General features: G+C 47.5%; 1 protein-coding gene across 6 annotated transcripts in view; it reads right to left on the bottom strand.

The window, feature by feature from the left end:
• VIT (vitrin) overlaps window positions 1-15538 on the bottom strand; it is a 97416-nt gene that overhangs the window by 29243 nt on the left and 52635 nt on the right. For 5 of the 6 annotated variants that reach the window (XM_032352999.1, XM_032353003.1, XM_032352998.1 and 2 more), the window contains 3 exons: window positions 14129-14206; window positions 8853-9044; window positions 3910-3966 (listed from right to left, as the gene is read on the bottom strand). In XM_032352999.1, coding sequence (XP_032208890.1) covers window positions 3910-3966; window positions 8853-9044; window positions 14129-14206 — 327 coding nt within the window. The remainder of the gene's footprint in view (window positions 1-3909; window positions 3967-8852; window positions 9045-14128; window positions 14207-15538) is intronic. The other variant, XM_032353004.1, reaches the window with a different exon arrangement.

Raw genomic sequence — 15538 nt, 5'->3', positions numbered from 1 at the left:
TGAGGAGAAGTCACTGAGTTCGAACTGAAATCTTCAGAGGTACCCCTCCCTCCCCGGGGGTGGGAGCAGGAGCAGCCATGCCCAGGCAGTGGCCCCCGTGCCCACTCAGAGGGCCCGGAAGGAGGGGTAGCATCCGGCATTGGGGCCTAGAGAGGGCAGTGGCCTTGCTGATAACTGTGGGGGACTAGAGGATGGGATCCTCTACCTGTAGAGGCAAAAGTTCCCACAGCACAATTCTAGAATCTGAAAACAGCTGATTCATCTCTGTAGTTCTAACCCAAGGCACAGTGTCTGACATAGAGCATGCTCGGTAAATGGTATTCTCTAAACTGAAGAGTAGCTCCTCTGCGGTGGGTGGGGGTGGCGAAAATGGGGGATGTGGGAAGTTACCTCAGTGGGCATCAGTGGGCAGAAGGCATGGCGGGAGGGGGTTTTAAGCCTGGTGTCCCGTGGAGCAGAGGATGAAGTGCTGAGGTCAATGACAACCTCACTGGGTCCATATATAGCTGCTCATGTCTGGTAATGGGTTGCCCTAAACACAGATGAGGTATTTAGTGGGGCTCATGAGATTTGGTTCCATGTGGTGTATTTTTATCAGTGACAAGAACAGAGGCAGGTGGCATGTGCATCAATTTTGTGGATGACAGAGAAGTTGGAAGGATAGTTAATACACTAAACGACAGAATTAAGATTCAGGAAGATTGCAAGAGATGAAACTAAAAGAGAATTTCATAGCGATAAGTGTGATATTCTAAGTTGGGTTCAAAAAAAAAAACCTCAGTGGTGCAGAGACGGGATGGGTGTGATCTGCTTCCCTAGAAGTGTAAGAGAAAAAGTCCTGGTGCTTGAGTTATAGCCAGTTCAGGAGGAGATGAACTGATGGGCTGCCAGCACTTCTTCCAAATATAACTGGGGATGTTTTCATGGAGGAGCAATATTTAGGCTGAGAGAGGCAGTTCCTGGGCACACAACCCTCACGGGCTCGCGTTCTGCTCTGAGTGTCCTGCTCTGAGTCACTCATGGACCAAAGTGTAGCTAAGGGGTGTACCGTGGTCACAGAAGGACCTGTGGGAGGAACTGGAGAAATTTATCCTAGGAAAGATGGCACCTAAAGGTGGACATGAAGGCTCCTTTTGTATATTTGAAAGGCTCTCAAGTTCATGCTCTTTAAAACGACTGAAGATCCCAAAGGGCTGTTGTTTATGAGGGTCATATCTATTATTCTTATATTAAAAATTGAAATGATGCATTCTCTCATCTGAAACAGAGTATTAACTATTTCCCCACTTCACAATAGAGCTATTTTGTTTTAACAAACTTTTTATGAGAAACAGTTGCTTTTTAAAACAATTCAGTGAGAAGAGTGAAACTTTCTTCAATGTCTGGCATAAGAAAAGATGGCCCAAATCTGATATCTGTTCCTCCGTCTGTGTGATATGTTGTTTTGGTTCACGTACACAAAGAAAATTTGGCCTCATACAGTTGTGTAGTAGGAGAAGGGAGAACCTTATAAAATCCCTGGAAGTAGGGTCCTTGGACCACACTTTGAGAAGCTCCAGTTCAGAAAAATTAGGATCTGTGGGGCTGAGTTCTAGAAAGTTCTGTCAACAGTGAGGGGGCTGGGAATCCCCTAATGGCTCACTCAAAGTTCTCTGACCTAGGGCAAAAGCCTCCGTCTGGCATGCCCCCAAGGGATTCATTTCTTTGGTGGGGAATGATTGCAGAGGCACCTTATGCAATTCTTCCCAATCCCAGGTTTCCATGATTTTCTAGCCAAAGAAGTGGGTGACTTGCCTGATAGGCATGATTGTCTCTGAGGAAAGAGCCGGCAGAAGGGCATCTAAGAAACCTAAGCGTTCTGACCTGCCTTTACTCACGGTGTGCGAATGGCCTGCGTCCACCTGCAGGAGCCCCAAGGAGGCTGGGCACCCCCTAATGAGGTCCGGGCGCCCGTGGGCTAGGAGGGGCTCTTGAGGCCAGGGCTCTCCGGGAGTGGGTGGGAGGCTCAGAGCAGTGTCGGGGATGACGGCGGAGGGAGAGGAGCCACAGAAGTGAGTAGGATTTGAGGGCACAAAGGGAGCTGGGAGCATCTGTGAGGCTCGAGGAGATCGAGCATAATTGCTGGGAGCGTGAAGGAGAAGAGAAAAGAAACAGGCTCAGAGGTAGAGGACCCGAGGTGGTAAGTTTAGAGAAAAGGAGTGGGGTCAAACCCTGAGAGTAACCTGGGGTTGTTGGCAGTAAAAAGTCAGAGCTGGAGGTCAGGTAATGTGCCTTGTTGCACCGACCTCCGGGACCACATCTGATTTGCGGCGGTGTCTCTGGGTATTTGAGCTCCATCCCCGAGGCTGGTCCTGGGCTGTGCCCAGCTGGGGACCTCTCAAACCGACCCAGCCCAGGGCCGCTACTGGGTGTCCAGACGGCCAGACACTTTTCTCTCTGACACATTCAGAACAGACAAGGCAAAGAAACATTTTCTAGGGGGTAGAAACACCTTGGCCTGCCCCCAAACCCTGGGGACGTGGAGATGAGCTGCGGAGGCTAGCGACCAGTGTGTGGGGAGAAGCGTGTTTGCCGGCGTGATGGAGCAGGGATGGTAAGCAGCCAGCTGCTTCCCCAGCTTGACCTGTGCTCCGGCAGGGTTCTGGAAAACACCTTGGGGAGAATCCTGAGCTTGGATATCTGAGGGGATGACACGGCACCGGCTGACTCACGTGTCACCGGCAAACAGCTCTCCTCCCTTCCTTCGCCCCGGTTCCGCTTCTCCTTGGAGGTCAGTCGAGCTGTTTGAGGTTGGCTCTCTCTTTGGGGGTTGTGGCGGAGCCAGAGCTCCTAGCCTCGGGGACAGGAGGAGGGAGTGCCCCATGCTTGGCTGCCTGAGGGGTCCCACGGGCCTGCTGAAGACTAAGATGGCCCTGGAGCCCTTGTCTTGTCCAGCGATCTGATTCTTCAAACCCTTTGTCCAGGACAACAGCGTGTCCTTTGGCAAAAGTACAATGGTGCAGCTCCTCGATGCGAGTCCTTTCTGGGGGCCCCTGGGGAGCCCCTGCTCTGATCCAGTATCAAAGCCAAACAGAACCTACATTCTCCAGGAATCTTTTAACATGTGGGGGACAGACTAGTATCCCCTGGCAAGAAGAAGGCTTGACCTCTTTTCCTCAGGAGGTCCTGCCCTCCCCAGCCCCACCCCGCGCCCCCTTCCACTCCCATGGCAGTGCCTTGTGGCTGCAAACGGTATGGTGTCCTCCTATCAAGTGTATCCACTTCTGGCCCAAGCCCTGAGCAGAGTTTGTAGAAAGCATCCAGACTTGCTCGACTTTTCCTTTCTAATCTCTGCAGGCCTCATGGGCATTGCAGAGAAGAGAGCTTGCCTCATCCCTCTGCAATCCCAGTGTTTGGGCCAAACCTTTAAGGGATGCACCCAGAAGTGAAGAAAGGAGAGTCGGGAATGCCATAATTCATAGAATTCCTGGAGGCCAGAGAACGCGTTTCTGTTCCCTGTATCAGAGAAGTACCCAAGCAAAGTCGGCCCTGCCCTTTCCTAGACAATGCTAAAAAAGGTTCTCTTTCTTTTACCCTAGTTCCTCAAGCACAAACCCCAGAGAGTATCATTTTTCAGCTTTATAAGAGCCTAGTTACTGAATCCTTAGGAATTTCGATCACAACCGCCACAAAATTGCCTCCAGGGAATGGCAACTGGTGAAAGCCTTGCTTATTTAATGGCTCCCTGGCTTTCCTTTCAAGTTTCCTTACAAGTGGGGCCCTTGAGCAGCATCTTCTGTTGGGATCACCGGTTTAAGGCTCTCTGTCCAAATCTAAATCAAATGGATAAATCTAAATCTGGGAAGGCGAACCCGACAGACACACTCTAGACTTCCATTAGGAGCTGGACAGCTGAGTTCAGGTTCTTACCTGGATTGGCGCGAGGGCTGTGGTGGCCGCTTGCATAGGAGCTGGTGGACCAGAGATCTGTAAAAACATGGTGCTGGTCAGAGCATGAATTGAATCTGCTCTCATTCTTTCCATGATCCAACCTAGCAAGACGTTACTAACCAAGGTCAGAACAAAGGTAAAGCTTTGTCCTTGGGTGGTCTGAACCTGCCCCAAGGAGGCCTTGAAATGGAAAAAAAGAGCGGGGTGAGGTGGGGATTTAACTCAAAATACGGACTGAAAATCCTACGTAATCATAACCCCTGTATTTCACAATTGCCAAAGTATCTTTTCTAAAGGGCCATATTTTTTTACACTTCATTATTCTTACAATAATTCTCCTCACCTGTGACACTCCTGAGGCGGCTAAAGTAATCCTTCAGTATCAATGTCACTTAATGTTCCACAATTTGCTTAAATGGCGTTAACATGGTACTGATGCAAATAGCATTAGCTTTCAGTCATTTTAAAGATACACAATGGGTTATCCCTAATTACTTTGTGAGAAAAATCAAATACACTTCAGCATTCATTATTTATCAGGCAATTTCTCTGAAGCAAGGTTTTAAAAGAGAAGATGGGGAGGGGGTTTTGTAAAGAGAGATGCAAAGTCTGTTTTGGGGGGACAAGGAACCATGTGAAAATGAGCTGAGGGAAAGAACTAAATTTCACAGAAGGGAAGAGACAGAAGGTCATGGAACACTATCAGTTCCTCAGAAAACAGAATCTATCCACAGTCAATGTTTCACTCCCTTCGACTTTGTTCCAATTATTTGAATACAAACTCAAAATAGCACTGTTTTCTCTCTAATTGTAATGGGAACAGGTGCTCACTGTAAAAACACAAACCATGTGCAGGAAGAACTCACCTGCAATTCCTCTGTCCTGCAGTTACTTGTACACAACCATGGCAGAGAGTGTCGTATCCTTTTCTCTATGCCCACATTCTCACGTACAACACACAAGTACCAAAATGAGGTCGGTACCGTGCTGTTTTGTAGCCCCCTTCTTTGACTTAACAATCTGTCACAGGCCAGTCTCAGGTCAGTAAATGCACATATTCACCAAAATGTTAATGGCTGGGTGGTAATTGCTTTAACCCTTCTGATGGTGGACATTTAAACCGCTTATCTTTATTTTTTATTAGGAACAACATCTGTGATCAGGCTCCTCACTCTCAGATGATAATTACCTGAGGATACACTCCCGTAAGTGCAAATTCTGGGTCGTTTCTCCACACTCTAGACCAAACCATGTATTGTCAGTTTCTCATGTGAATCGGCGAAAAATGACATGTTGTTGCTCAATCTGCCTTGATTCGATTCCTGGCGAAGTTGAACAACTTTTGTTACGTTTATTGGTCGCTTTTAGTTCTTCTGTTCTGGCCTAACTGGTCATGACGTTCCCGCATTTTCCTATGGGAAGGTTCCTCTTTTTCTTAGTATTTGTAATATTGGATTCTAAGGGAAAAGTTCTCCAGATACCTTCAATAAGATAAACTTTCAGAGAGGAGATATAAGTTGGTGAGAAGGGAAGTCTCATGCGGAGGGACTGGGGAGTTGGAGATGCTGGTTCCCTTCCCCTCCATAGAAAGGGAAACGCCCGCAGCCATGAGCATGCCGTGCCATTAGGGGGCGCTCTGCTCCCCTCCGTCATCCACCCCTTCTCTGTGGACGGAGGAAATCAGGTCTCCTGAGGCAACTGTAGCCCTTCTTGAAAGGAAACCGACTAGGAAAATAACGCCTAGCAAAGCCACCCCACCCTTGGAAGCCTGTGGCAGATTCAGCTGACCTTGCAGCCGGCCTTTTCCAGAGCCCTTTCTTCATGTTTGTGGATCTGCTTCTATACGCTGCCCCCTCTGGCCCTGGGATGTGGCTCTGCAGCCGCCTGGCTCTTGGGCATGCCTGTGTAGTTCTTGCTATCTCCCATGATGAACAGAACAGCCTCGCTCCTGTCCCTCTGAGAGGTCTCTGTTGCTCTAGCTCTTGGCTCCCTTACCCCCAGCCTTGACTTGTTCCTTGCTATCTTGTTCGGTTGGCCCATTCTTGGGTCATCCTCCTTGTTCTTCCGACTGTATCTGCCCCTCCTCCTGGACTGGGAGAGCCCCTGTCTTTTCCGGCTATGAAGTTTCCACTTTCTACTAGACTCTCTACAAGTTCCTATGTTCTGTGAGAACGACAGTTCCTTACCACATTGTGGAGCAAAGAGGACTCACAGACCCCCCAGTGCAGATTGTTCCTGTTCTGGCTACACACTTCTAGGAGCCAAGAGCTGAAGTGACCCTTTGCAGGGATCTTGGAAGGATGTGTTCATAGGTGTAGCCCAAGATCCCAGAACAGTGCCTGACACATTGTAGGCACTCAATAAATATTTGTTGACTGAATAAATAAATTAGGTTTTACTTGGCCACCCCTCCACAACCAACTTCTAGAACCTTTGACTCCAGGCACACATAAAAAGAGAGGGAAAAGCCCTTAATAAATGCAGTAACAAAAACTCACTTGTGTATCAGCAGTAGAAGAGTTGCTCTGTTAGAACTGGCAGAACATTCTCAATTTCTTTGAAGAAGAAAAGGGATTATCTGTGTACTAAATATTATTTAAAATAGTTGGGCTAAAATATCAGAGCAACTATCTATAGCCATACATTAAGGTAGGCATTCATCAAAGTAGACGGGCAATAACCTGGGGCTAGGGAGGGATTAGTTCATGGGCACAGGGCTTCTTTTTGGGGTGACAAAAATGTTCTAGAATCAGTCATGGTGATGGTTGCACAACTTTGTGATTACTAAGAACCACTGAGTCGTGCACTTGAAATGGGTGAATTATATGCTATGTGGAAAGTATCTCAATAAACTGTTATTAACAAAAAGACACAGGCATTCAAACACCCATTTTCAGTTCTCTCCGTTCCTACACAAAATCCTTTGAACAGGCAATATAATTTTTTCTTGCCCTCTATCCCTCCTTCCTCCCCAGTTTGGCCCCTTTCTTGGCAGCGAGGGTGGATGCGGGCCGGAACGCTCATTCTGAGTGTTTGCCTGGCAGTCTGTGGGGCGGCCTGGGCGCGGGTGCTGGATGAGGTTGGGCAGGGAGGCCGATGGGCTGGGGAGGCTGCCGGCCAACGGCCCTGTGCCCCGGCCAGGAATAATGAGGCTGTGCCAGGTTGGGAGCCACAACCTGAGGTGGCTGAGGTTTCTACAAGCACAGGCCCAACGTGTCCCAGGGTGTCCAGGCTCCCAGGGTAGCCAAATAAATATGCCACGTGTTTAATTATATGTGTTATGTAAGACTTGACCTCCTCCAAGGAGGCCCCACGAGCAAACAACTTAGTCAAGTACGCCGAAGTCTTTGAAAGAATCAAGGGCTTCAAAAGTCGAGGGCCTGAAGTTCAGAAAGAGGAAAACTCCTGGCTGTGGGACTCCCCCACCCAACATCCTTCCTTCCTTCCTTCCTATGTGTCCTGCTGGCGGGCACGGTAAGCCTGTGCTCCAGTCGGCAGGGGTTACACGGCAACGGGATGGGGGGGGGCAGGTCCTACGTATTCCGGACAGTATTTTTATTTGGGGACTTTATATCATAGCTTCTTCCATGGGTCGTTCATTGAATGGCCTGATAATACTCCTCGACTGGTAGAGTTCTTAGGAACACTGACTAAAAGGGTGCTGTGCTGGCCCCGGGAAGCCTGGACTGACCTGTAGGCCATCGTTGCTGTTCCTCATCACAGTGGGAGTTGATTGTGCTTAACACCCCCGCTTCTGAGATGGCCTCATCCGCACCCGGGGTGCCGAGGATGGCAGGGGCACCTCCTGCAGGCCAGTTCCAAGAGAACCAGGCTCCCGTTGTTTTTCAGCTGTGTGAGCTGGGCCGGCTGAGCCCCACACCCCAGGCTCCTCATCAGGACAAGGGACTAGTCAAAGCAGAAGTCATCCATTCACTGCAGAGGGCTGGTCCGAGAATTTCCGAGGAGAGTGTTTGTAAGGTGCTTCAAGGAGTGTCTAGCGCCTTGCAAGTGCTGATACTATTTGTTAGAGAAAAGGATAAAATGATGGCTGGGCTCTGACACGGGACAGGGAAGGGCCATGCTGTGTGGCAGAAATGTCTGGAAGCTGGAGATGACACTGAACAGAACAAGACCCAGGCCCTTCCTCCTGGAAGGAAAAAATGGCCCCAGGAGGGAAATATTTAGAAAGGCCTGCTGAGACAAAAGTTGTCACTCCTGCTGTGGAATTTTCCAGACTCTTGCCAGAGTTGCTTAGAAGTGAGAGGGGTGCTGATTAGCTTAGGGGGGCTGGCAGAGAAGCCTGTGTTAAAAACTAGAGAGGGGGGTCCTCAGATGAACCCTTAAGGTCCTGTTTGATGTAATACCAAGATTAATTTCATAAAATAGACTATGGTAAAACCTAAAACTTGATTTAAGAGATGGATGCATAAAAAATGATCAGGAAAGGAATAAAAATGTAGCTATCTGGTGTTCCCTATAGGAGTTGTTTAGTTTTGTTTGCTTCTAATGTTTGAAGACTTCTGGGAATATACAGTGTGTCACTTAAAACCCAACAGTATTTCCACTGAACCCTACTATTCCTTCAGCTGGACTTTTGGAGAAATGAGGATTTCGCAATAGGAAACTGTTGTGTAATATCCTACCTTCCACAGTCTGACAATAGCAATCCCACTGTCAAATCTGTCTTCAGCCCCTTTGACATGGTCTGCTTAGCTCATAGCATGTCCTGAATTAGCATGAGGCTCAAGTCTACCCCTGAGTCTGGAAGGATACATCCACATACTCCTGGCCCAGGTCTCAGCATGACCCTTCACCCAGCTCAAAAGGTGGGAGATGGGCACTCCACACAAGCATTCAGACAGAGCCGTGACTCCGAAAGCCTACTTTGCTAGCACAGGACAACACATAGTCTACCTACTGACCCAACTCCCAGCTCCTGTGGCCCACGGGCTGTGGTCCGAGGCTGCTGGTGGTTGAACCTGCGGATGGGGATGGCTTTGGCAGGCTCGTAGCGGTGGCTTTGGTGGCCGTGGCTCCCGTAACCTGCATCAGGGTAACTGGCTGTGCAGTTGTTCCTGGGACTGGTGGCTTCTGGTAGGCTTTAGTGGCCTCACCTGTAAAAAAGATGAAATGACATTGGGGCCTACAAAATCATGGTAGGCTCTTGAGGACAGAAACAAAATAGATGTCTATGGAATGCTAGCTTTGAGCAAAGATCTGTGCTGGCCACTGAGGAGGATAAAATCCACCTTTCTGAAAAGAATGTACAACCTGGACGGAGCGATAAGCCAATAAACGAACTAAACACTAAATAACAATAAATTATTAAGCAATGGTTAAATACTATAGCAACACAGAGAGGGTAGAACTCAATTAACTGCCAGATTAATTTGCCAGATGCCGGAAGCAATGGTTCGTGAACTTTCTTTCTCTTTCTTCCTTTCTCCCCTTCCCCCTTGCTTCCTTCCCTCCTTCCTTCCTCTCGCTCTCTCTGTCTTCTGCTGTGTCAGTTAGCACTGACCCAGGGATGGAAGGAATTTTTGGGGTTTCGGCTACGACTAACTCTTAGAGAATACATTCTAGATGCTCTAGCTTGGATTGGTTCAAGACTAGTCAACTAACTCCTCTGGGCCCCAGATTTCTCAACTGTAAAGTGGGATAATAGAAATAACTAGATGGTAAAGATCATCTAGATTCTACTTCTAAATTGTGCTCTTCATTCACATGTAATGATTCAGGTTGTTTCTATATTAGTATTCCGGGTGCCTTGACAGTTTCTCTGAAGCTTCAGGGCAAGGGGACAAGGGGCTCCCCAGTGGCCATTGGCTATTGAATTGACAACCACAGGTCTGTGCCAGGAGGACACAAAAAATGGCCGGCAAACCAAAAGTGCCCCAGGGCTGGGAGGGAACAATAGCCACCAGTTCCATGGGTCTCCTGAGCCCCACGGCAGGGACACCAGCTTCTACACTGGTGCAGCTATAATAGCTTCCTAGGGCTGCTGTCCTAGGAAATCGCCACATATTCAGGGGCTGAAAACAACAGTAATTTATTCTCTCAGAGTTCTGGAGGCCAGAAGTCGGCAATCAGTCTCCCGGGGCTGAACTCCCTTGGGAGGCTCGAGGGCAGAATCTACTCTCTGCCTCTTCCATCGTCTGGTGGCTGCTGGCTTTCCTTGGTCATTGCCACCAAGCTTCCTCCAGCTTCACGGCCGACATCGTCAGGTGTCTCTCTGCTCCATCTTCGTATGACCTTCTCCTCCACGTGTATCAAGTCTCCCTCTGCCCCCACCACCACCCCAGATGATTCAGGATAACCTCCCCATTTAAGAACCTTAACTTAGTCCCATCCACAAAGCCCCCCTCCCTCTTTCTGTTTGTGTTTTGCCAGATACAGAAGAAGGCACAGATTCCAGGGACGAGGCCAGGGGTGTCTTTGGTGGGGGACATTTTTCAGCTTACCCACAACATCCTAGCTCTAGCTTTTAACTCTGCTTGGGGCTAATGCCTCTCTGGTGCACAGAACAGAGCCAAGAGGCTCACATGTGAGATGAGAAGGTGCTGCACCCTTCCTGTGAACTCTCCAACTTCCCCTTTGACATATACAACACGCGGGAAATGGTGTCGCCCCGTGGCCGTGGCCCAGCCATGCGGACAGACGTCTGAAGGGGCATGTAGACCCACGACCCAGAGCTAACATCTGCGCGGTTGTCACCCTGCCGCCGTTGCCTTCTGTGGGAGTCACAGCAGTGACTCAGGAGAGCAGGTCGGCCAAAGGTGCCCTGGGCACGGGTTGGAGTTTGGCCCTTCAGTCTACTCTTGTAGGCACCGGGCCATCGGGGAAGGAGACAGATCTCTCATTCACCCTGTTGTTGCTAACAGTGGGTCACCTTTAAATCTGCCTGTAGACTGTGCCAGACAAATTGCTAAAGAGCTGGCAGAGGCCTTGGGGGGGGTCAGCCAGGCTTCACGCCATCCTGGGGCAAAACCGCTTTTGTGATTTATGACATTCCCATGAATCCAAAGGAATCGAGTGTTCATAACAAGTCCTAGGGAAGTTTCTCATTTCTCCAAAGTAGTCTTCTCCTCACCCTCCGGTAAACACTACGAAGCATCAGTGCCTTGGCAGGGGGACGCAGGCCCGGATTGGACCTGCTGTATATAGGGAAAGCCATTTCATAGAATGACTTGTACATTTGATGAAATAGGCTAAAATTATTAATTTGGAAAGAAATATAAAAAGCCTACAGTACATTTTACTTGCAAATTATTAATAAAACCACAATTAAATTAAAAATAAAACTTCTAATAATAATGAATATTTTTGCCACCTGACACTTATTAGATACTGAAACTATGAATTTGCTTTCCTCATACCATTGGATAACTCTGAGATTTCTATATACCTCAGTCTTCCTTTGCAAATACAGATTGCCGGAGAGCAGATTAAATATCCCAAGGGCAGCCATTTGTGTTACCTGTTTAAAACACAGATACTTTCAAGCGCGTCATCAATTCCAACCAAAGGGGCCATCTCTTGTTTTCCATGGTCTTCCATGGGCTGTTGTTTCTGCCTACTCTCCTGCATGCAATAGAACTGTCTTTTAGACAAAGACAGAGAAAGAGCTCTACTCCAATTGCTCCCAATTCCTTCCTGAACATAAGGCCGGTGTGACCCAAAGTGAAGTCCTCATAGCACCTGGTTCCTTTTGAGGAATTTGAAATGAAACCAGTAAAATAGTTTCTCCATATAATCTCAGATACATGGAAGTTTCATGGAAATCTTTTCCAAGAGTTTCATGGGAACACATATCAAAATTTCCTGTAGGCACTAAACATATTACTCTTTGGACGAGGTTATGAAATTTTTTTTTAAGATTTTATTTATTTATTTGAGAGAAAGAGAGTGAAAGAGAGTATGAGCAGGGGCAGAGGCAGAGGGAGAAGCAGACTCCCCACTGAGCAGGGAGCCCGATGTGGGGGCTCAATCCCAGGACCCTGGGATCATGACCTGAACCAAAGGCAGATGCTTAACCATCTGAGCCACTCAGGCACCCCAAGGTCATGAAGAATTGTAGATGACTACCTTCTCAGCAGCAGTAGGAGATCCTCAGAGTTCCCTACACTTGATTCATTATTAGGCCATGAAGAAGGTGTTAAAATGCAGACCCCAGGGCCCTAATCACATAGATTTTATTTCACGCATGGTAGGTATTCAATCAATGGCAGTAGTTGACATTTATTATCATCTTATGTCACACGCCCCCTTCCCCCAATGGAAAACAGCTCTTGCAGTAGATGTCAGATGTGAGACACCACGAGAAAGACACCGAAGCCAGTTTGGCAGCAATGCCTGGAGGTCGGAGTGATGGAGAGGATTTAGCTCTTCCAGCCACTCACTCACTACGGGCCGCAGGATTATACACGAGGGCAGGAAATCTAATATTCACTGAGCATCTACTATGTGCCCAACACTGTGACAGTCTCTTTTATGTAAGACTGTACATTTGATATTAATCACAATCCTGGAAGCTAATCCAAGAATTCCCATTTTTAAGGTTAGGAATATGTTTTCCAAAAGGTCAAGAAATGTACATAAGGTCTCACAGAAATTTGGTAGCCGAGCAAGGTTTTGGACCCACATTTGTTTGATTCCAAATTCCACATTTTTCCTCTAAAGGGGAACAAAGTGGAAGGCAAGTCACAAATAACCTCAAGATTCCTGAATGTGGTTCCCATCAGAGGATGGCCCACGATGCCTCTACAGTTCCGCTGGCAACAGTGTTATTCTCAAGATAGGGGCAAGAGGTGGCCTTGGTGGGGACAAGCTGTGAGGGCAGGAGGTTCTTAGGAAGTCAGATACATTATCATAAACTTCAGCTTGATTTTCCTCCAGGGGGAGGGGCTGGGGCAATGACCAAGGGGAACCGGGAGAGGGTTCTCCTGCGGCCACTCCAGCTCAGCAACCTCTAATAAAGATTTACTTGCATGTAGCACCAGCAATGTGCCTTTTCGGGGTTGGTGAGCTTCTACAAACCAACGTTTCCCTGTTTTTATTTAGCTCAGGGTAGCCTGAGACTCGAGCCAAGTCACAGCTGCCTGCTGGTGTTGCTAACTGCCTGGGGAAACAGTGTTTAAATCTTAGAAAAGTCCATCTTCAGCAGGAGCAGCACCACGCAAATCAAGATGCTTTTGGTTTTTATCGTTTTAAGGTCTTTCTATTTTTTTCAGTGAGATATTTCCCTGTGGAAGAAGGTTATTATGCTTTGAGGGGTCATCCTGACCTGATTTACCTGTTAACTCACAGGCTTGGAGGGATTAGGAAGCCTTGTGTAGGGGCATGCCAAGACTGGCGGAACCCACGGACAGCCCTCACATCCTCACCTCCTCTGCCTCCCCCACTTTCTATAGGAATTTTATCATTTGGGTAGCCACAAGGGGGTCACCATTTTACAGTTCTCACTGGAATTTTTTTATTTGAATTGGTAAAAACTTACTCTTTAATGTAACTATAATTTTAAGGAGCGGTTCCTCTAGAAGCTGGGCGAGACCCCAAGTATCCCTTTTATGTGTATGTTGGAAAGGGACATTTATCCGTTCTGTGTGGGAAACCAAAATGCCCCCAAAGACACAGTAATGCGTAGCTCAGTTCCCGCTTTAACACAGAAACCTAGGAAAAGGCATTTTCCTGGCCTGAGATCCACCTGTACTCTGTGGTTCACAGGAAGCTGGGTTAGCACAACCTCATAAACAGTGTATCTTTGGCTTGGATTATTTCCATGAGTCGCTTTCCATGAACACATATACCACATGACCCCCTTCGCTTTCCTTCATTTCATACCTACGCAGAGACAGCCTTTCCCCTTTCAGCTGCCAGGGGACTTTTCTAGACAGAATGTCCTGCCATCTTCTAACGCAACAATACGGTACAATCGAAGGCTACAGTCATTCTGAATGCAAATGACACAAACATAGAAATGATCTTGGAGTTGCAAAAACAAAACCCCAAAACTAAAACATTACCCTTCAGCCTAGCCTTCTCAGCCCCTTGATTTCTGTGCCTGTGCTCTTGGCATCTGTTGAAATATTGCTGGAGTCAGTGGAGCTTGACCCGTTCCGATGTTAATTTCTACACTATCTCCTAAAACATGTGTTTACAAACTTGGAAGCTTTAGATGACATCACACATGAACACTTGCCTGTTTTGGCAGCCGGGCTTTTCGCTGATGAATATGTAAGAGCCGATGGGTAGGTTACACCCTTTTGGGGTTTACCTTCTGCAAGAAAGAAAAAAAAATGAAAAAAAAAAATTTCTTTCTAGAGCCAGAGGGTTTAGAAGGTTCTGTTCTGGTAAGTTGACTCCTTCCTTCCTATTTATCTCTCTGGAGTTCAATAAATCCATCAGTCTCCCCCCAGGTGAATTGTTGATTACAATAAGAAAGTCAAGCGATGTTTTGTTTTCCTGTAGAGCCTGTGTTTTATTAATATTGGAAAGGAAGCAATAAAATCTCCATGACTCAGAGTTCCCATTAGTAACCCTTATTCTGCTCATGAAGATGTGACATGGAAGCTAAGGTTTCCATACATGTGGTGTCGAATGTTTAATTAGGTCAGTAGATGGATGTAAAAACACTCCCCCTGCCTCCTCCTGGAAGCTCCAGAGCTCTGGTCACAGGCTAGCTCTGCACAATGGCTCTCTCTCCCTTTCATGGACCCTGTGGGATCCATCTGAATTCCATGGCACTAGAGAAACCTGAAAGTAGGTTTCAAATAAACATTTGTTACCCACCTAGGGAAAGAGAGTTTAGAGGCCAGGCGATGAGAAGGAATGTTAATATGTATCAGGGAAACAAAGGAGGCATAAAAAAGAAAAATGATCAGGAGATCGGGGCTGGGTACCAAGCCTGACAGAACTGCAAATTCCCCAAGAAGGCTGCCGCCCACAAAGCCTCCCTCCGTCAGGAAGTGATGCCTGACATCCCACTGCAGGAGTTTTGCTTCACAGTGGGATGGCAAGTGTCACTTGCAATACAGAAGCCTCCCCGCCCAACCCCTCCACCCCGGGGCCTCCCTCCTACCCTCCCCACCGGCCCCAGAAGGCAGGGGATCAGTCTCAATTGGTAAGTGTCGAATTGGCGCCTAGAGCAGTGTCTGCAAGGTAGGAGATCCTCAGTAAGGATTTATTGAGAGAAGGAATACCTTAATGCTTAGATCTCTGTCACAACTCAGACGGGTCTCACCTGTCATCTAATATTTACATCTGATAATGAAAGAATTTTACCTTGCAACCTAAGGAAGTTGTTTTATACGATAGGCTTGGGGTGATGGTGAGGAGTGGGGTGATGGAGACCCTCAAGGGTAGGACAGAATCTAGAACACAATTTTGCCAAAAGCCCTATTGACACAAGGGATTGTAGAGTCTTGAAGCAGATGGGATGACAGGGACTCAGAAAGGGCCTGGAATTGGGAATAAGAGCCTCAAAGTTTCTATTTGCCATTAATTAACTGCCTCAATCTTGGAGACTCTCATTTTTCTCATTTGGGAAATACAGACAATGATATGGACCGATTTTCTCCATTAAGTTATAAGGATCTAATGAAAAAAAAAG

The sequence above is a fragment of the Mustela erminea genome, chromosome 7 (assembly GCF_009829155.1).
Source record: "Mustela erminea isolate mMusErm1 chromosome 7, mMusErm1.Pri, whole genome shotgun sequence".
Taxonomy (NCBI): Eukaryota; Metazoa; Chordata; class Mammalia; order Carnivora; family Mustelidae; genus Mustela; species Mustela erminea.
This window is presented reverse-complemented; position numbering and strand designations above follow the sequence as displayed.